At 38.7% G+C, this 21,079-nt stretch overlaps 1 protein-coding gene across 1 annotated transcript in view; it reads left to right on the forward strand.

Annotated features, from left to right (window-relative positions):
• The window catches only part of mpzl1l (myelin protein zero-like 1 like), a 28,864-nt gene extending 16,579 nt beyond the window's left edge, over positions 1-12,285 (forward strand). Inside the window, exons 5-6 of the mRNA XM_049591275.1 lie at positions 5,645-5,750; positions 8,432-12,285. Of these exons, the coding sequence (XP_049447232.1) occupies positions 5,645-5,750; positions 8,432-8,527 (202 nt within the window). The 3' untranslated portion in view covers positions 8,528-12,285. The remainder of the gene's footprint in view (positions 1-5,644; positions 5,751-8,431) is intronic.
• Positions 12,286-21,079: the final 8,794 nt, after the last annotated feature.

The raw sequence follows: 21,079 nt of genomic DNA on the forward strand, positions 1-21,079 counted from the left end.
ACCTTTGTTTTACAAAATATCTCCATCCACACTCGAAGGCAAAAACAGCTACGTTGGCGTTAGCTGTCTCTCTCCTCCCCTTGTTGCAAAGGCAGTCAAGTGTCCAGGCCAGCGCTATCTTTTTCAAAACTCCTACTGGTCGGGGGCAGCCCTAGTTACAATACTCACTTTCCGCAGTATTGATTCACTTTTACCAGCTGCACTTCCTCACTTTCTCTTGATGTTATCTGCAGTAATTTCGCTGTTTTCTGCGCCTGAACAAGAAACGTGAAGTCATCGTTGTCATGTTATAGCCTTTTTATATTTATTTTTAAACAAAAAAATCTAATTTTCTGTCCTCAATGTCAGTCCCCCCCCAGTATTAAAAATGTGGTCTTAATATATGAAATCATATTTTGACAACACTAGTCTGATATCTAATGAATAATAAATATAGTGTAATATATACTAAAATATATAAATCAGGTCGAGGAAGAGAGAGAAAGAGTATGATTGTTAGATTTGTTGGCAAATACTTTACATTAATAAACACTGAAAATGCCCTCTATATCTGCGTACATCTGCATTATAGTGTGTTAATAATAATTTATTAAAAGTTTTAATGCTGCTCATAAATTGGGTAGTTAATGTAAAGCGTCACCAGAATATTTATGTACATTTTAATGGCAGTTTTTATTATCAGTTATTTTTCTTGTAATATTTCTTCCACTGTTAAAATGCCATTAATTTCTAGATGAGTATTTGACATTGTCACCTGTAAAGTGTTGTTGTTACAGACAACATGTGACATTAATATTTAAAGAGCCATGTGGTTATTGAAAAGTAACACACACTAACTCCTCTAATTACTGGAATTGAATGTTATTTTATGTTTTCAACAAGTTGATGAAACTAAGCTGATCAGAAATATGTATTTTTGGTGTTTAATGTTATTGAAATGTAAGGTAAGTTTCTCAGATGGATTTTATGCCTCATGTGTGTTTGAGCTGGTCTCCTGAATCTTTGTTCCTGTTATTTCCAGTGATGTTTTACTCGTGCAGAAATGTAATCATCAGACTGTAACCCCTCGCTAACTCTTTCTGCATGGGTGCAGGGTTCACTCTCTCTGTTTTAAAGAACTGTGTGTTTTGGGCTGTTTTTGGATGATCAGATATTGTTACTAATTATTAACATGTTTGTTAAAGACATGGTCAAAAGCTAGACTTAATTTGCTCTGTGTGCTCGCGGTAGTTTGAGCATGTCTACCTGGCATGCTGCAGCCACGCCTGCTCTGTTCATCTCAATGAAAGAACCAAGTATTGACCCATAAATGTGAGAGGCGTTGAATTAACATTATTCTAAGGTAAGAAAATGGCTGACAGCTGCTGTTTGGCTGTTGAATGGTTTGAGCTGCGATCTTTGGGGATTTCTCGTTTCACTGGTGCCGGTCACTTTCCTCCATATTTGTTTGTTAACACAACTAACCTCACAGCAACACTGTCTATTGTGTCATTCAGGACGTTTACATGCACAGTTAAGTGGATCTACGGTTACAGCTCGATTAGGCTATTTAATTGAACTACTGTCCTTGTCCTTGTATACAAACACTGGAGAGATCGATTTATTGACCAAAGTTTGTCTGACTCTGCTACGATGGGTGGCGATATGCCCCCTTTCACCTTGTTAGTATTGGACCTTTTTCTAGTCGACCTGTTGTGTCACAGACCAGACAACCAAGCATCGTCCAGCTGTTCCCACCACTTTTTTTGAACAGGCGGCCATTCCGTGTTTTCCTCCCATCCATGTATTTTAAACATTGAACTCTTTTAGTTGATACTGGATGAACTGTGTCTACTCGTTCGTCCATAAACCCCTTTCAGCTTCTTAGTATTGGACCATTTTTCCAGTTGACCTTTTATGTCATAGAGCAAACAATCGAGCGTCATCCAGCTGTTGTGCTACTGTTTTGAACAGGTTGCCACTCTGAGTTTTCCTCCCATAGATGTACTTAACTCTTTCAGTTGACACAGCATGAACTATGTCTCCTCGTCCGTCCAAAAATGCACAGCTCTGGATTCAGATTTCGCCATTTTGTCACTGTCTTCTTCTGCTACGCATTTAATGCTATTCGACTTCCGGGTCAAAGCCCAGGGCGGAAACTGGAGCATGCGCAGACAGCGGTATGATAGTTGGTGGTATGCCCCCTTTCAGCTTGTTAGTGTTGGACCTTTTTCTGGTTGACCTGTTACATCACAGACCAAACAATCGACAAACAAGTTGGCTACCAGCTAACTGGTACCATGGTGAACAACTTTACAGCTTTGAACACCTTGTCCGTCCAAAAATGCGTGTCTCTGGATGTAGATTTCGCCATGTCGTGCCAGTTTGACTGTATACATGCAGGAGGAGTTCGACTGCTAATCGCATTATCTGGGTGTGTTAGTCCGACTTTGGGGAATTCGACTTAGTGCGATTTCAGGCGGACTAACATGTTTACATGTAAGTCCGGTTTTAGTTGGACTAACACAATAGATAGATTTTCTCTAATGTCATGTAAACGCACTGAATGATTAGCTTGTTGCGTCAGCTCGTCAGCATGTTGTCCAGTCATTGTTCATCATCTTCTGCCTCTAACACTCCAAACTAACCACAGTCTTCTTCATGTGTCCCCCTTCATCTCCAGCTTTTCTTTTTAAATGAAACATGTCAGGTCAACAGAATGTTTCAAGGTGTCATGTTGTTCTGTCACCTTTAAATGTTGATGACAAAATGTTAACAGCTTGTTATAAAGCTCACGTAGCTGAAGTGAGTTAAACTGCCTCTCTCACTGTACAAACTGTTACACATTGTCTTCACTAGAGGTGCACTAATAATCTGATTTTTATGTATTGCAACAGCCGATGGATGTACTGATACAAATAATGATCAAAATACAAGTCAGTTAATGGTCAGGCTGTAACTAAAGGTTAATTTTATAATTGATTAATTTGCCAATATATTTCCTAAATCAATCTATTCTCTGTTTGGTCAGGAAAACTAATTTCACAGAGGCCAAAGTGAAGTCTTAAGTGTTCCTATGCAGTATGAAAAAGAGTGAACAAACAAGGCTGCACAGTGCTGTGAAATTTAAATTATTTAACCTTTTTCAACTGATTTTTGGTTCTTTTTATAAAAGGGAATAAAAAATATGGAGGAAACATAAATATAATATTATTTATTCGTATGTTAAGGGAGCACTGGTTAGTTAACTTCCTCTTCAGGCAAAGATGTTTGACAGTGGAATGTCATCCAATTCTCTGTATAGGCGTTCTGACTGAATGGCCACAGTGGGTAAAAGTTTTCCCTGGGCTGGCTGTCAATACTCAGATGTCACATGTGTTCTGTGAAATATACCTATAATTCTGGAAATTTGAGTTTTCAAAAAGCTTTTCTTTTTTTGTTTGACCACCAACAGCTCCAAACCCCCAAAATTCCAGTTTACAATAATGTAAGACTTAAAAATATTCCTGTCTGGCCCCGACCCTGATTCAAGTTTTTTGATATTTGTTAAACATATGCCATATATAATATTGTATGTTCTAAAACTTTTATTAACCTAAATCTTGATTAAATATGTGTCTGACACATTAAAATATCAGCTGTAGCCTGCTAAATCTAACACACCTTTTATTTTACAAGTTATTTGATCTGAGTACTGGAAGTGCTGGTTAAAAAATAGGACGTTTGTAAACTTAAATCATTTAAGATATATGATTGAAAGTTAAACTGGAAGAATGTGACTCCTTAAACAGATGCGAAGCAAATCGCTTGAGAGAAAATGTCTCACTCTGGAATTTTTTGGAACCTCAAAAACTCTCTTCAAACAGTCTTTTCACAGTGTTGATACAGACTGAAGCTTCTTTATTATCATAAACAATCTTTGGCTGAGTACAGGCATCAGCTTGCAGAGATCACATAAACGAGATGACAGTCAAGTTTAAACTGGCCTGCCATCAACTTAAGAGTTCATTCAGAATACCGTTTTTTTTTTTGTTTGTTTGTTTGTTTGTTTTTTAAAGATATTTTTTGGGGGGCTTTTATAGCCTTTAATAAATAGGACAGACAAGCGTGGGGGGGGGAGTGACATGCAGCAAAGGGCCACAGGCTGGAGTCGAACCCAGGCCGCTGCGGCAACAGCCTTGTACATGGGACGCCTGCTCCACCACTAAGCCACCGGCACCCCTACAATACCGTTTGTTACAGTAACCTGAGTGTTATTTTCTCATTCGTTTGATCTCTAAAAAATCTGCAAGCGACTCGCAAATGTGTCATGTTTGTAAAAAAACACATTTTATTTCCAGCACAGATCTTTTATTTTAAATTGCCATTTCTTGCTGTAAAGTGAGTGACTAACAGACAGAAAACTAGCTTGACGACATGGCCAAACGCTAGTATGATGCTGGATATATGGAACTCTGTGGACCCTGAACTAATGACCAAGGAGAAATATGGACCCTGTGGCTGGACCAGTTGGGAATCACTTTCCAAATACTTGTTTTGACTAATCAGCTGCTTTAAACCTAAATATTTTCAGATTTACCATTACATATTACAAAGAAAAGCTGCAAAATTCTCACATCTGAGAAGCAAAATAAGCTGTACTTTTGTTCGAAAAATGACATAAAACAATGACTGATCTTTGCAGCTCCAGTGATAATGCTATAATAATGATAATTCTATTTCTAAAGCACTTTTCAAGAAAGGAGCAACAATTGATTTTCAGTGCAGGGAGACAGATTTAAAGGAAAATTACAAAGAGCCACCAAAAAAATTGTAATTAGGTAAAAAATGATTAATTCCACCAGTCCATCTTATAAACCAAACAAGCAGTAAAAATAAACACAAAATTGGGTATTATGTGACCAAGTAGGGATGTTTTTCAGGCCTATTAAACCTGTGAAGCCAGTGTGCACTGCAAAACATTTAAATATAATCACACCAGGAAATTATTGGCTGTCCTCCATTTTTTTAATCGTGCCAAAGTGTGTATAACTACAGTATTTGTTATTATCTGGAATAGGGCTGCAACGATTAGTCGACTAATTGATGACTAATGAACTATAAAAATAATCAGTGACTATTTTAGTAGTCGACTAATCAGTTTGAGTCATTTTTCATAGAAAAGTACTATAAAAATCCCCCAAAATACTCTTACTGCAGCTTCTTATGTTCAAATATTGGCAGCTTAACACGCTCTCCCATGACGGTGACCTAAAACCCTTTGGCATGAGTAAGAAACAAGACATTAGATGACATAATTTTGGGGTTTGGGCAAGACAGACCGACATTTTTCAACATTTTAACACATTTTTCGATAAAATGATTAGTTGACTAATCAAAGAAATAATCTTCAGATTAGTCGACAATGAAAGTAATCATTAGTTGCAGCCCTAATCTGGAAGCTGCATCAGCACCAGTCAGATCTTTATCAGTGCACCTCTAGTCTCCTCCCAGTCACTACTTCCTGCCCAACCACTGGGAGCTGCATTGCACTTGCATCCAGTGTTTCATGTGCTCACCTCTCATTGTTTTATTTTTGTCTTGTGTCCCATTATTTGTGTTCGTCTCCATTTGACTGTGCACCAATGATTGCTCGTCACCACGGCAAATCGTAACCCTAAAATAGATGTACGACCTTGGAAAGCATGAGCTCTCAGGCTCCCAAACCACGAAAGAAGGTGGAGTCCAACCTGGAGGGCTCCAGGTCTACCATTCCCTCGGGTCCACTACAGGTAGGAGCTGGGGGATGGAAAAATCCACTGGCTGCCACCGTCTCAGCGGGAAAATGTTGCAGCCATGTTGTTTATCAAACTGATCCAGACTGGGTCTTTATCCCTGTCTATAGATTCATTGTCATATTCAGTATTTGTTTCATATCAGTCATAAAAACCTTGACAAGAGTCGAACAGAAAAAAATAATTAAGTTTATTTATATCTTGTTAGACAAAACAAACAAATCCCTCAAAACAAAAATTAAATACCACTGTATCAAGTTTCTGTGAACATCAGTATGATTGATTCAAAACAGATTTGACAGAAGTACAAAATTCGACTCCATTACAACTCACAAGGTTCATCAACAAAACATTTGTCATATACTAGACCCACAGATCCAACATGCTAATGTTACTAGCATAAGCCTATGATGTTTTACATTGCATAAATTAGCCTAGCATCTAGAGGACTTATCCTCTTCTCATATGAAGCCAGGAACATCAACAGCATTTAACAAAGGTAACGTCATAAAATTTAGCTCCATTGTAAGTCACAAGGTTCATCGATAAAACAGTTACATATTAAGTCAATGTAAAGACGTGACAGATGCAAATTCTTGCCAGACTGACGTGAATGATGCAAAAATAAACAACTTAAGTGGTGCGAATGAAGGGAGTAGCGTGATTTTCATGTGCTTATTCGCGAGAGTTGGAAAAATCTGAACTTAGGCGACAAATTCGTGCTGGGATAGGCAATCAGCATTGACATCCTCTGAGGACGTATGACGCCGAGGCCATAGCGCTGAAAGTTTATTTATCGATTCAGCAATGTCATATGGCGCAAGTTGTTAGCACATATGAAGTAAGTCAACGCAAAGTATTCAAAATCATACAAAATCCCGTGACTAATGCAACGTGAATATTTGCATCCTGTTTGGTGTGAACACAACATTAGACTTATAACTTGGTGATAAAAACATTAGCTGCAAAAAAGCGACTAAAACAATCATGTCAGTTATCAAAATAGTTCCCCTTTAATTATCTGTAGATTGACTAATCATTTAATCAGCTAATTGTTTCAGCTGTACTTTTTATACAATCAGCTGTGTGCATGAGACCTGTTTTTGCCTTTTGTTTTTGTGGCTAATCACTAATTAAGCAGCGTCAAACTCTGAAAGAAACTCTTTCATTACATAAAATTTAAGACATTTGCTGTTTAGAAGTTTTATTGGCAAATATCAAAACACTTATCTTGATAGATGTTTAATCACGTGTATGAATCTAAAATTGATGTAGTAGTTAAAAAGCAAAGCTCCTCGCCATAAACACTACCGTTCAAAAGTTTGGAATCATTTGTTATATTGATGTTTTTCTCTCCTTCAATAATTTTAATAGTGACTGGTGATTTCCCTTATTCAGCTGTTGCAAAGAGGGATCTTTGTCTCTCTCTGCCCGTTCAATCATCAGTCTGGTTGAACCATTATACCACGTTTTGTTCTCCACGTACAAAACAAACCCTTCGCCCTTTTTATACAGAGATCCTGAGAGAGGGCCACAAAGTCCCTTCATTATGGCAGCTTTGCTTTTTTATACAGAACCAATTAACACCAACATAATGTCACCCCAGTGTTCAATTTCAGATAGCAAAAGAAGCATGATGTGTAACACAACAGCATCAGCCTCATATATGACATATGCTGCAATCCATTGTAAGTCAGAAGTCGATAATTCCAGTGCATCTGCTCAGGAAAACATGGATGCTGACAGCAAACTGATGTTTCTAAGGCAAATTTATGAGCGTCACAAGAATCTACAGAGGACTTAATCAGCTATAACCATTAGTGAGGTGAAACAGCGGATGAAATAAGTCATCTGTTTTGCTCGTCTTTGCTCATTTTTTTTCTTTATGTCAGCGTACTCAGGCTTGGTGGATCTTGCCCAAGTGTCCGACTTGAAATTCCGACTTGAATGACTGTTCTGTTGCATGTCGTTGCCGCTGTTTTCCAAGACGGAGATTGTTCTTTTTTTTTTACCCCAAGTTCCGAGTAGACTGGATTGCAGGGATGTAACATATGCGTCAGGCAGCGCTTTCTAAATGATAACAATGGCGTAACATGGCATTAATCATCATTCATCGTCCCTGTTTTATGGCACTTGCTCTTGTCCTGTACAGAAGGGTAAGGAGCTCCTGCACCTCATTGACTCCCCAATTTGCTGACATTTCCGACTGCTGCTCTTCTTTTTTGAGTTAGCTGCTAACTGCTGCTAGCTGGTTAAATCTCCTGGCAGTGGGTCAGACATATAATACGTCGTCAAAACATCACACTCATCCCGTCCTGCTGGCTGTTTCTTTTATACAGGCTTCTATTCGATGCATTTGCTACCTCTGATGCCGGCTTAAAGACAAGACAAATCTGTCCCCCATTCCGTGTTCTTACCTTTTTATACAGAGTGGCAAGGTAGAATAATGCCACGACATTCCCGTCTGAGACAGGCAATATAAAAGGGGCTCTTCATACAAAATAACAGTAGTAGTAGTCCTCTCAGACATCTGACTGAACACAAACAAGCTTTTATGGCAGGAGATTCCAAACTTTTGAACAGTAATGTGTGAAGATTCTTCTCTGTCTTTTGCTCTATCTGGATATATTTGTATTTTTTACTGACTTCTTTTCTGCCCTTTTCTCTTTGTGTTGCAGGGCCCGGTGATATATGCCCAGTTGGATCACTCAGGCAGCAAAAACTCATTCCACAAGATGGAGCCAGTGGTCTATGCTGACATTCGTAAAAACTGAAGAGGAACTGGGGACCAAAAGCATAAAAATAAAAACACAGTAAAGTATCAGACCTCTCTATCAGCTGCTCTTGGGAAGGGTGGGAATATATCAACAGGGACAAAAATCGGTGCAAAATTTTATTTTATTTTTTTCTCATCTTTTTGTCCTCTGAAAGCATGATGCTGTTAATATGATAAAGTAATGTCTCCATGTGCTTTTGTTGTATAGACAAAAAAACTGAAGCAAAGAAACACTTTAATGGACACTACATCACTCCATCAGCCTTTAAATTGTTCAAAATACGAATGCCTTCATCAATATCATTCCACATGTTAAGATGTTTAATTTTGATTTGTAGCTTTGTGCCTACGAATGGTTCTGCAGGTTGTTGCACCAGCTGAACACATGTTAAACTATCACTACTAAAACTACGCACATATCGTACATGAATCAAAACTAATCACATTGCATAAATTGACATGACGAACTTTTGGGGGAAAGTGAGGCATTAAAAATATACAGTTTATCCTGTTGCATGTGAACGAGCTAACATTAGACAACACTAGGGTTGTAGCGTGATAGAAAAGCTGACGGTTAACATATCATGTACATTTGCTTATTTATGTCTCTGTCTATCGAAGAATCTCACCTTTTATGTTAGTTATTTTTAAAGGATAGACTTCTTACACATACTGACATTAACAAAATGGTTTCAAGTTTCAATTAAAGTAATAAAACTTGTGTTGAACCAACAATAGCCCATCAGTTTTTATCCCTTTAAAGGTAATTCTGATTGATGATAATATAAATTCTGTAATACTGTGATACCATGAAATTGCGGTATTTTCCAAGACGGTTATTATACCATTAAAATATCTCATGAAGGACACACTACGGTCGTGGAAAGCCAGAATTCCCCGCTCCTGTGAATGCACCTAAAAATCACACGGGCATGTAATAATGACCACAAAACATAAAGGGAGCTATAACAAACAGTGTGTACCCTAATTTAAATATGAAAGAAAAATGTTCATCATCAGTCTGTTTGGAGAATGGTTGATCAGGAATGAGTAAAGCTGGATGGACATTATATGATTTATTGATCTTGTATGCTCTGTGCTTACACTGTGCGGTTCAGTCATGATTCAACATTTCATGACTTGGATGCTCACACTCCACACAGAAAGCCTAATCGATGTCCAATCATTTTTATTTAAACAAGGTGGCTGCATCCTCAATAATGTTAATTTAAAAAGGGAAAGGCAGCGTTACTTTGTGTAATTGTACTGAAGACAAAAAGACCATGGACAAAATGAATGGCTGTAAGATGGGAAGAAGTCTGCGTGACAGCTGCATGTGTGTTTATTCTGTTTAAACCTGATTAGGGTACACTAATATTATTAGTATTGTACTGTTTGTAGAATTAGATTCCAGTGGCTAAGTAGGATTGTGTCCAAATTGTGAGATTAAATCATTGGCAAGTCTAAATATATCAGAATAAAAGATACGTGTAATATATTTATGCAGCCCTATCCAAACATGTAAAATACTACTCCCAGTAATATTTAAAGCAGCTCACAACAATAAATAATGGATCGTTTGGCATCAGACCACTGAGCTGCTCAAACTTTAAATCAGTTATTTTATTCATTAACAGTTTCTTTCTGGTAGAAATCTGCCCTGATTTTAAAATTAGTCGCAGCACACCAAAGCCTCACATCAAAGTCTGTTTACAGGTCTTCAAGAGCACTAATGCATAATGGCTAAAGGCTGCAGGCCACATTACCGCTACTAGCCTAACGCACCTGAATTCAGGAACAGTCAGTTAGTGGCGGAGTGGAATTATGGGCAATGTAGGTGCCAGGGTTTGATGGGGAAGAATAATACGTGGAATAAAAATCTTAATCTGTACAGTGTCTTTCTAGCGTTGCACTTGCTTCACATTTTACGTTGTGTCTTAGCTCTATGTTATAACTCACTGTTATGCTGAAGCCTATTTCTGTAAAATTAAAGCTTTACTCTTTCATGACACTCCATATAAAGCTGGTGCAACAGGCTGCTGAAGCCACAGTTCATCTCCATTGTTGGGCAGTTCCATAGTGATCTTGTTTTGTCGGGGCAAATAATGTAGAGTTAGCTTTTACATTTGCCTTCAGTAACTTTGCATGCAGTTAATAACGACACCTACAGACTAAATCTGGTACTTCTCAGATAGTTGTGACGCAGAAGAAGACGTCTGACATTGTATTACTGTGAATGCTTCAGTTTTCTGTAGAGTCCTGGCATGTTCTTGTGGTACCTTTTAAAGACACTGCCTCCCGTTTGATTTTCACCTCAGTGGAACACGCTCTTTAAGCACTTCGTGTTTCCACGGTTGCTCTGAGCGTCTGTATTTTTTTTTGGTTTGTTTATTCAAAGTGCATGTAAACAAACAGGCAGTGCACCCCAGGTAGAGGTTTTGTGTTCTGCCTTTTTAAGGGTGTGATTCAAAAGAATAAAAAAGAAGTTTAAAGTGATAATTACCTGGGCTTTATTTCAGCTTAGTTTTGAGTAATTCTGAAATGAAAACAAAATGTTGAACTGTTAAACTGAGGTGAAATATCTCCTTCTATGAAAACTGGGAGCTCTCATTTGTTGGACAAAACGAATGCTAAATACACTGTTTGCATGCAATTTACTAACATAACAACCATTATTATGAAAATATCCATCCTGTTTTCCATCTATGTATTGTGTAAAGTTCTTTTTTTTAAACTAATGGGCCAAATATCTAATATCATTAAGTAATATTTCTGTTTTCAGATGCTTTTAAGCTTTAAAATGCATTCCAAATTTGTATGATTTTTATTTTGTTTGAAGCATTTAAAAGCCAAATTTATGTTATGATTCTGTTCGTAAACGGTGTGGTTACCTATGAGAATGATATTTGTGTTGCAACCAGTCTAAATGCCTTCAGCTTCAGCTTGTGATTCAGAATGCAGTAAATTTCCATGTTGACCAGTATTTGTATATATTTCCTGCTCATGTAAGATATAGTGCTGTTTACTGTAACTCATTCCAGTGTGGTGTGGCTGTGGATGTCTTTCCAGAGAAGGAAAGCAGTTTGCTGTAGAGGTCTAGAAAGTTGGTGGCATGCTTCATGTTTTCTCGTCTTTCCTTTTAAAGTCTTAATTATTTGTCAGCGAACACACCAATGTTTACAGTGCCTGCAGGAAGTGTTGAGCCTATCGACTCAAAATGGCTTGAATGAAATTTTCTTCAGTCAACAGTGTGCAAAAACAACCTCCACAAAATGAAAGGAGCTGTCTGCGACATTCAGAACACATATGATTCTCAACATGGAGGTCGCTGAGCCGGCGGCTAGCAGCTAACGGTGCTAACTCAATAAACAGTGCTAACAACGGCAACAGTGCAGAAAGAGTTGTCAAGCTGTGGGGAGCCAGAGAGTGGGCGTTACACTTCAGTGAAGACACAGTCCTGTTGTCAGTGATAACAGCTGTATGAGTGCAGTGCAGAGTGCCGTCAATTAGCTACCCAGGTGGACATTCTCACAGGGACTCACAGGGACTCACATGCACATGCGGCCAGACTGTGTGACTTCATTCTCTGGTCAGGACGCCATTACATCACCATATCTCGACACGGCATAGCGTTTTTCAGCCATATTAATGATCTGAATGTCAGATGCAGCTCCTTCTGTCATTTTTTGAGCTATAAGGCTGTTTGTTTCAATGCCACATTCACATTAAACCCAAAAGATTGGTTAGTTTAATACATTTTTGCTACTAAGAATTGATTATAGCAGCTTTAAACACATCCAAGATAGAGAATATTTTGTTGCCCAAGTTGATTTAACTTACTGCTGCTGGCTACTCCTGTCCCAAGTAGAGTTGATTGTATCATTGTGAATGTCACTGATAATGTAGATTTCCTTTGTCTGCTAATTTCAAAGGGTTCATGCACCACTGTGCTCACAATGTGTACCTTACAAGACTAAAAGACTGCAGCAGTAATGGCTGTGAAGCTCACTACACACCTTAAAACCCAGTCAGTAGAATAGAAGAGAACTGTACTGTCCCATCAGAGAAGGAAACGTGTCTTTGTCTCACCAATAAAGCCAATAAATATAAAACCAAAAACCAAAACATGCAACACAAATTACAATCCTAAAATCCCCATGTGCCTACAGCATGTTAACATTTAGTATATTAGCATGCTAACAATGAAAAAGAAAACACTGTTTAAAGTGTGTTGCTAACATTATGTGTCTTAGTACAACATGCTAGGGTGTAGTATGCTAGCATGCTAACAACAAAAGTAATGTTTGTCTTGTTAGTTTTCTAACATGGTAACATAAATATGTTGACATTCCTGGCTGAGAGCTAACATTGTGTGCCATAGCACAACATGCTAACATGTTCTGTAGTGTGTTAGCATGCTAGCAGCAATGTTTAGCTTGTTAGTTGGCTAACATTAGTATGTTGACATGTTTAAAAGTAACCTACTGCCTGAGAGTTTCAAGTGTTTTGCTAACACTGTGTGTCATTGCACAACATGCTAGTGTTGAGTATGTTAGCATGCTAACATTGAAAAAAATGTATTGTTAGCTTGTTAGTTTGCTAACGTGCATAAATATGTTGACATTCCTGCCTGAGAGCTTACTGTGTGTCTTAGCACAACATGCTAGCATAGAGTATGTTAGCATGCAATGTTAGCAATCATTTCCAGGACTTTGGTCATTTGTTTTAGAGGAAGCTAAGTTCAAAGCCAGGACCCACCAAGTTGTTAGGATTTATCCTCTCATCAGTCGGAAACCATGAATGTTTGTACAAAATATCACAGCAATTAATCCAGAATATGGGAAACTTTAAATTAACATTAACTCTTGACTGTGTCCTACTATTATTTTAAATTCTACACTCAAACCAAAAATTAAACTTTCTCCGGAGTATTTTATAGCAGAGCTAAGCTTTAATTTATTTCAAATGGTCTCTGTTTTTGGGTTAAATACTTATTTACATTGACATCTGCATTCTCGCTGAAGAAAATCTTAATTCATTCCCTTCTGACTCGACTCGTGGCTGTGACACCACGCAGTGCAGGCGCTGTAGTCTTCCAGGTGTGTTTCATCTTCATGTTCTGTGTTGTTTTATGTTTGTTTGTTTCTTTACCAGTTAGCATGTACATCTGTGTATTCACCAAATCAAACACAACCTGTATGATACCGACAAACCTTTACTGCTGGTCGCTTTGCTCCTAATCGTGACTTGTTGCAGTGTTTAGTGCTGTTGTAGAAATTGTGATGTAAACTATAAGTTATGAAAGATATCCGATCTGACCAAGCTCGCGCAATGTTCAGTGTGTTGGTTTCGCAAAGTTGAGTGAATGCAGGTCGCACTCTTCACTCCAGACGAGTCTTAAAGTGCGTGCTTAGTGTTTTTCGATGGTAAATAGTTGTGTGTTATTTGAGAAATGTTTGGTATGTTATGTTGTAAAATCTGCACTATGTCTTGCAAATCAAAGACAAACAAATTCCCTGTGATTTTTGTTTTTATTTTTCGTTAATCTCGGAATGACCTTAGCCTCTGTTTAACGTCTTTAAAACTGGAATGTTGTACATTTAGTGCCTTTTACATTTCATCAGCTAACTTGAACATCTGCTCAAAATAGAAAAAAGATAAGATTCATTTATTTTCCTTTTATTGTATGTATTTTTTTATACACATAATATCGCCTCTGTATCCACTGTTCAAATTTTATATAAAACTTATTCCTGGCCAATTAAATGTGTGTTCTGTTCTGATTTTTTGATTCTCACCAGACTGATGACTTTATATTTGATTTATTTTTCCTCTGAAAAAGATAAAGACACAGAAATCACATACATATGTTCTATTCTGCATGAGTAAGCGTGTTTTAAAACATTAGTCTTGGGTTTAGGGGTAACAAACATGTACTACAGTTGGATATAAACTCCTCAAAAAAAGTTCGGAAATGTTAAATGGGATGATTATTTCTCCTCTTTAATAATACCAATTGGTATTGTTTTTAATGTCGTTGGAAAGCCTGATTAGACACCTTTACAACGTGGTGCAACTTGTAAGTCTCATGCATTTGTGGATTGAACAGCAAAGCTAAACATATGGGTAGCGCCCCAAAAAATTGTGCCAAAATCCCCTGCTATATTCTTCTGTTGGTAGCCTACTCACTCTTGTGTTGAGCTTGAAGTGCTGCCAGGTGTGTGCCAGTGTCATCACAGGTGTATGACTGGCACCCGATTGGTACCCAATTGACAGCACTTGTGTGCATGGGTCCTGCAACTTTGTTCAGTTTATGTGTGCTCCAAGCATCAACATGCCTTGTTTGTCCCGTCAGGACAAGGCCCGTGCAATAGGGCAACTGGAAGCTGGTGTTCTGGTACGCAGAGTGGCAGCATTATTTGGTGTCAGCCCTGGTGCCATTTCCAAACTTAGGACCAAATTCCGTGAGACTGGTGAAGCCAAAGACAGACCGTAAAGTGGGCGTCCTCAGAAGACAACACCCCAAGAACACTGGTTACTCACCCCTGCTTTACAGGGTAGATTTACAGGCAAGATTTGCACAACGGTACCACAGACGGATCTCTGATCAGATGGTGAGGAACAGACTGCACATGACCAGTCTTCATGCTTATAAGGCTGCCAGGTAGCCTGCAATGACTGCACTTCACCATCAGGCCCCGTTTGTGCTGGTGTTGACAGCATCAACAGTGGAACCAAAGAATGTGGGCAAACGTCATGTTCAGGGATGAATCATAGTTTTGTCTGTGGCAGCTGGATGGCAGGATCAAAGTACGGAGAAGATGCAGAGAACGCTTTGCTGATCGCTGCACCGATAGAGTAACATCTTTTGGTGGAGGCAGTGTGCTGGTGTGGGGCGGCATCTCCCTCACTGGGAAAATGAGGTTTGTCATCATTGGAGGCAATCTCAATACAGAGAGATATCGAGATGAAATTCTGCAACCAATGGCAATCCCATATCTCCACAGTCTGGGGCCTAACTCCATCCTCCAGGATGACAATGCTCGCCCCCGCAGAGCAGGGTTTATCACAGACTACCCCCAGAATTCGGGAGTGGAGAGGATGGAATGGCCTGCCAGCAGTCCTGACCTCAACCCTATTGAACACTTGTGGGATCAGCTTGGGCGTGCTGATAGTGCCAGAGTGACAAACACAATTGTGCTGGTTGACCTTCACCAACTCTTGGTTGAAGAATGGGATGCCATCCCACAGCAAAATGTGACCAGGCTGGTGACCAGCATGAGGAGGAGGTGCCACGCTGTTGTGACTGTGTGTGGTTCTTCGGCAGGCCACTTAGGTCCCTGACAGTGTAAAATGGCCAATATGTGTTGTTTTTTCCTTTATTACTGTGGGAGAGCGCAATCATCCAATCCACCAAGCAACTCAAAATAAGAGTGAATACCAACAGGAGAATATTGCAAGGGCACTACCCACACGTTTAGCTGTGTTGCTCATAGCACAGAAGCACAATCCTTACAAGTTATACCTTATTGTAAAGGTGACTAATCAGGCTTTCCAACGATATATACTGACACCAACCAGTAGATCTACACACCAACACCGACCAGTACATCTACACACCGACATCGATCGACAACCTTACTTTTTATAAATTTGTAGCACAGGAACACTGTGAGTATTTCAAACAATGATGATTCCCCACTTTTATTTTTGACAGTATCATGATCTACAGATTATTTATGAAGAGAAATATGTTGTGTAATAGTATTAGTGTAAAATGTGGTCAAAAATCTTTTTTATCTTTAGATAAACTTAAATCTAATTTTAACCACTGTACATACTGCTGGATGGTTTAATCTACAATAAACCATTTTGGATTTTTTCAATTAATAATCTGAATATGCCAAATAAACTGAAGCTAAAAGTGGCTTCCAAATTTCAGTGGAGTGTAAGTTTAAAGGAGTATAAAATACAAATACTCAAAAACAAAGGCTACACTGTGTGAGTGTGAGCAGCAGGAGGCAGGATTGATCTTCCTGAGCACTCAGCAGGGTTTAAAAAAAACTGTATCTACACCCTCCCTCGCTCCTCTGGTTGCATTACAGATTAATGTGTTGGAATAACATCCCACTGATCTCACTGTCTCCCTCCAGGAAACAAATATCTGGAAAAAAACATCCCTTAACACACCCATCAGTGATGGAGACGATGAGCAGCATGGAAAGGGAAACAAAAAGTCTGGGAATCCCAGTAAATAAAGGGGGCAATCCCCCAAGGAAGGTGTGCATCATGTGGTGTTTGTTTGTAATATGAAGCGGTGAAGTTGTGTGTGTGTGTGTGTGTGTGTGTGTGTGTGTGTGTGTGTGTGTGTGTGTGTGATAAAACATAATGAAGGATGAAAGGATGGTGAATGTGAAACCAAACCTGCTATGAATGTGCGAGACACTGCAGAAGAAGAGACCAGGTAAGACTTGTTTTACACCTGTTTACAATATATTTTTAATTTATTTTATTATGCAGGTCAGCAGATAAACATATATTTACTCAAGTATGGTCCTTTTTTAAGTACCTTTATCCTCCACTTAATTTGAGAGAAACATTTTTTATTTAATTGACAGCTACAATCAACAGTTATTTTCCTTATTTAAAATTTTAATGTATAAAATATTAACGTTTATTCTCTACTAGCTTTTTCCGGGTGTTTCAACTGCATCATAGTGTCTTCATCAGCAGCTGATGTTTTCTCAGTCGTCATGGATCTGTTTAAGCATGTGTTGTCTTAGAATAGAAACCAGACATTGGCGCTTAACAATCCCAACTGAAATACAACTCACTGGCTTTTACTGGAGCTTTAACCCATATTACACAGACCTCATCATCCTCTTCATCTTTTTTTTTTTTTTTTCTTTTGAAAATATATAAGAATAACATATGAAATATAAGTTCAAATCCGCACCACCTGGACCAACTACAACAGTAAAATGTCACTTACACAAAAAAATACTTAATAATAATTATATTTAATGCGTTTGAGGGACATTTTTCTCCATTATGAGTACTTTATTTTTGATACTTTAAGTTATTTTTTTATATATATATAATGCTTGCTGGTGTGCTGGCTGTGAACGATTTGTACAATTTAAACTTGCAAGAGAAATAATATGAACAAAATATAATTAAACAAGATGCCACAACACTGTGGTAATGTTACTCTTACCGAAGCAGAACTGAAGGTTCTCACTTCAGCTTTGTCCAGAGCTCTCAACCGTATCACACAGTCTTCTTCAGTGTATTAAGTGGTTAAAATTAGGTCCAACTTAAGCAACTACAGCAGTAAAATGTTGGTTTTACAGTCCAAATCTTTACTGTTTGGTCCACTCTCACTGCTCTGTTATCCATAAAACAAACAGACACAGTTAGAGACTAGCTGGTGAACATCGTGAAACCTGTAGCAGCTACAGATCCAGATGTTTCCCTCTAGTGTTGGTAGAGACCAAAACTGAGCTAAAAGGAGAGTAAATATTGGACTTGCATTCATCAGGTGGACACAAACATGACTCCAAATGAAGGCTAATGTTGCTCCGTATCAACTGTTTGCTAACAAGTTCACCATATCAGCTTTATAAGGTGATATTATGTGCTGTGTTTACAGCTTGTTGTGCTGCCCCCAAGTGGCAAAACAATGTAAAAGAATAACAGCTTTAAGAACATTTTGTTGATAAACTTTCTGTACTTTTACATGAGTAAAATTTTGAGACTTTTATTTGTAATGGAATATTTTTACACTGTGATATTGATACTTTTATTTAAAGTTGGCACAGGTACTCTGGTTGTTCCAATGTCCATTATATCCATTACTGGTTATATTAACTGCAAAGAACATACCATGATACTCTGCAGTAACTGGGCATAGCTACCGATAGCTACTGAGGAAAACAAAAGCGCTATCCTCTTCCTGTTTTGGTTGCCCAATGGTTGACACAAGGACTGCTCTGAATGCTTCGAAGCTTCAAAGCTCAGATCATTGCCATGCTAATCTATCTAAGCACGGAAATGTTTCAATATTTTCAAAAGATGACCCACAAAAAAATTGAGTGCCAGATATGCCAGAGGAAACTGACATAGCAACAAATGACATATACAACAAGATTGGCAAATCACCTGAAAGCTGCAATTAACACCTTTTTGTTTAGGTATTATGGCTAATCTTACTGTGGCCTGCATTCTAACAAAGTGGCTAAATATCATGTTATTTTTGGTGCGACGACTAAAAACTGATGTTTCGAAAATGTGAAGCTATGATATTTGGGACAGCCCTAGTTGATGTTCTTCCTTTGTGCTGTAAATTGAGCCTTCATTTTCTTGGAGATCGTATGTGGTGGCAGACAGAACTGCACAATGAAAGCGAGATTTATAGACCAGCAATTCCCAACTGGTCCAGGTTTCTCCTTATTAGTTCAAGATCCACACAGTTCGTCACATTCAGCATTGCACTTCCGTTTGGCCATGTCATCAAGCTAGTTTACTGTCTTTATCAAGTAGTTGTCTGTTAGCCACTCGCTCTACAGCAGGAAACAGCACTTCAAAATAAAAGCTCTGTGCTGGAAATCCAGTGTACTTAAAAATAAAGTATGTTTTTTGAAAACATGACACATTCGCAGGTCACTTGCAGTCCATTCAGAATGGACCCACGACCCACTTTTCGATCGTGAACCACCAGTTGGGAACCATTGTTAAGTGTTACTAACCTAAACACTGATGGTGATTAATAATATTTGTTGTTTGATATGGCAACAAATTTGACCAGTTTTAGCAACAGTAACAAGCTGAGACGCTGTTAATTAGGAAGCACTTGTTTGAGGACATCGGGACTTTATTGTTGTCTCGTTTGAGGACATTGGGACTTAATTATTGTCTCGTTTGAGGACATTGGGACTTTACTGTTGTCTCGTTTGAGGACATTGAGACTGAATCATCGTCTAATTTGAGGACATTGGGACTTAATTGTCGTCTCGTTTGAGGACATTGAGACTGAATTATTGTCTAATTTGAGGACACTGGGACTTGATTGTGTCCCGTTTGAGGACTTTGGGACTTTATTGTTGTCTCGTTTGAGGACATTGGGACTTTATTGTTGTCTCGTTTGAGGACATTGGGACTTTATTGTTGTCTCGTTTGAGGACATTGGGACTTTACCATGTCTGGTTTGAGGACATTGGGACTTTACCGTGTCTCGTTTGAGGACATTGGGACTTTATTGTCGTCTCGTTTGAGGACATTGGGACTTTATCGTGTCCCATTTCAGGACATTGGGACTTTATTGTCGCCTCATTTGAGGACCTTGGGACTTTATCCTGTCTCGTTTGAGGACATTGGGACTTAATTGTCGTCTCGTTTGAGGACATTGGGACTTTATCGTGTCACGTTTGAGGACATTGGGACTTAATTGTTGTCTTGTTTCAGGACATTGGGACTTTATCATGTCTGGTTTGAGGACATTGGGACTTAATTACTGTCTCGTTTGAGGACATTGAGACTGAATTATCGTCTAATTTGAGGACATTGGGACTTGATTGTGTCCCGTTTGAGGACTTTGGGACTTTATTGTCGTCTCGTTTGAGGACATTGGGACTTTATCGTGTCACGTTTGAGGACATTGGGACTTAATTGTTGTCTTGTTTCAGGACATTGGGACTTAATTACTGTCTCGTTTGAGGACATTGAGACTGAATTATCGTCTAATTTGAGGACATTGGGACTTGATTGTGTCCCGTTTGAGGACTTTGGGACTTTATTGTCGTCTCGTTTGAGGACATTGGGACTTTATCGTGTCACGTTTGAGGACATTGGGACTTAATTGTTGTCTCGTTTCAGGACATTGGGACTTTATCCTGTCTCGTTTGAGGACATTGGGACTTAATTGTTGTCTCGTTTCAGGACATTGGGACTTTATCCTGTCTCGTTTGAGGACATTGGGACTTAATTGTCATCTCGTTTGAGGACATTGGGACTTAATTGTTGTCTTGTTTCAGGACATTGGGACTTAATTGTTGTCTTGTTTCAGGACATTGGGACTTTATCATGTCTGGTTTGAGGACATTGGGACTTAATTATTGTCTCGTTTGAGGACATTGAGACTGAATTATCGTCTAATTTGAGGACATTGGGACTTGATTGTGTCCCGTTTGAGGACTTTGGGACTTTATTGTCGTCTCGTTTGAGGACACTGGGACTTTACCGTGTCTCGTTTGAGGACACTGGGACTTTATTGTCGTCTCGTTTGAGGACATTGGGACTTTATCGTGTCCCATTTCAGGACATTGGGACTTTATTGTCGCCTCATTTGAGGACATTAGGACTTTAGTCTGTCTCGTTTGAGGACACTGGGACTTTATCGTGTCTCGTTTGAGGACATTGGGACTTAATTGTCGTCTTGTTTCAGGACATTGGGACTTCATTATCATCTTATTTGAGGACAATGGGACTGTGTCTCTCTGAAGTCATTTTGTGTCTTTTTTTTGGTTGTTTTGTGTGTCTTTGCATCTCTTTG

The sequence above is a fragment of the Epinephelus fuscoguttatus genome, linkage group LG12 (assembly GCF_011397635.1).
Source record: "Epinephelus fuscoguttatus linkage group LG12, E.fuscoguttatus.final_Chr_v1".
NCBI classification, from domain to species: domain Eukaryota; kingdom Metazoa; phylum Chordata; class Actinopteri; order Perciformes; family Serranidae; genus Epinephelus; species Epinephelus fuscoguttatus.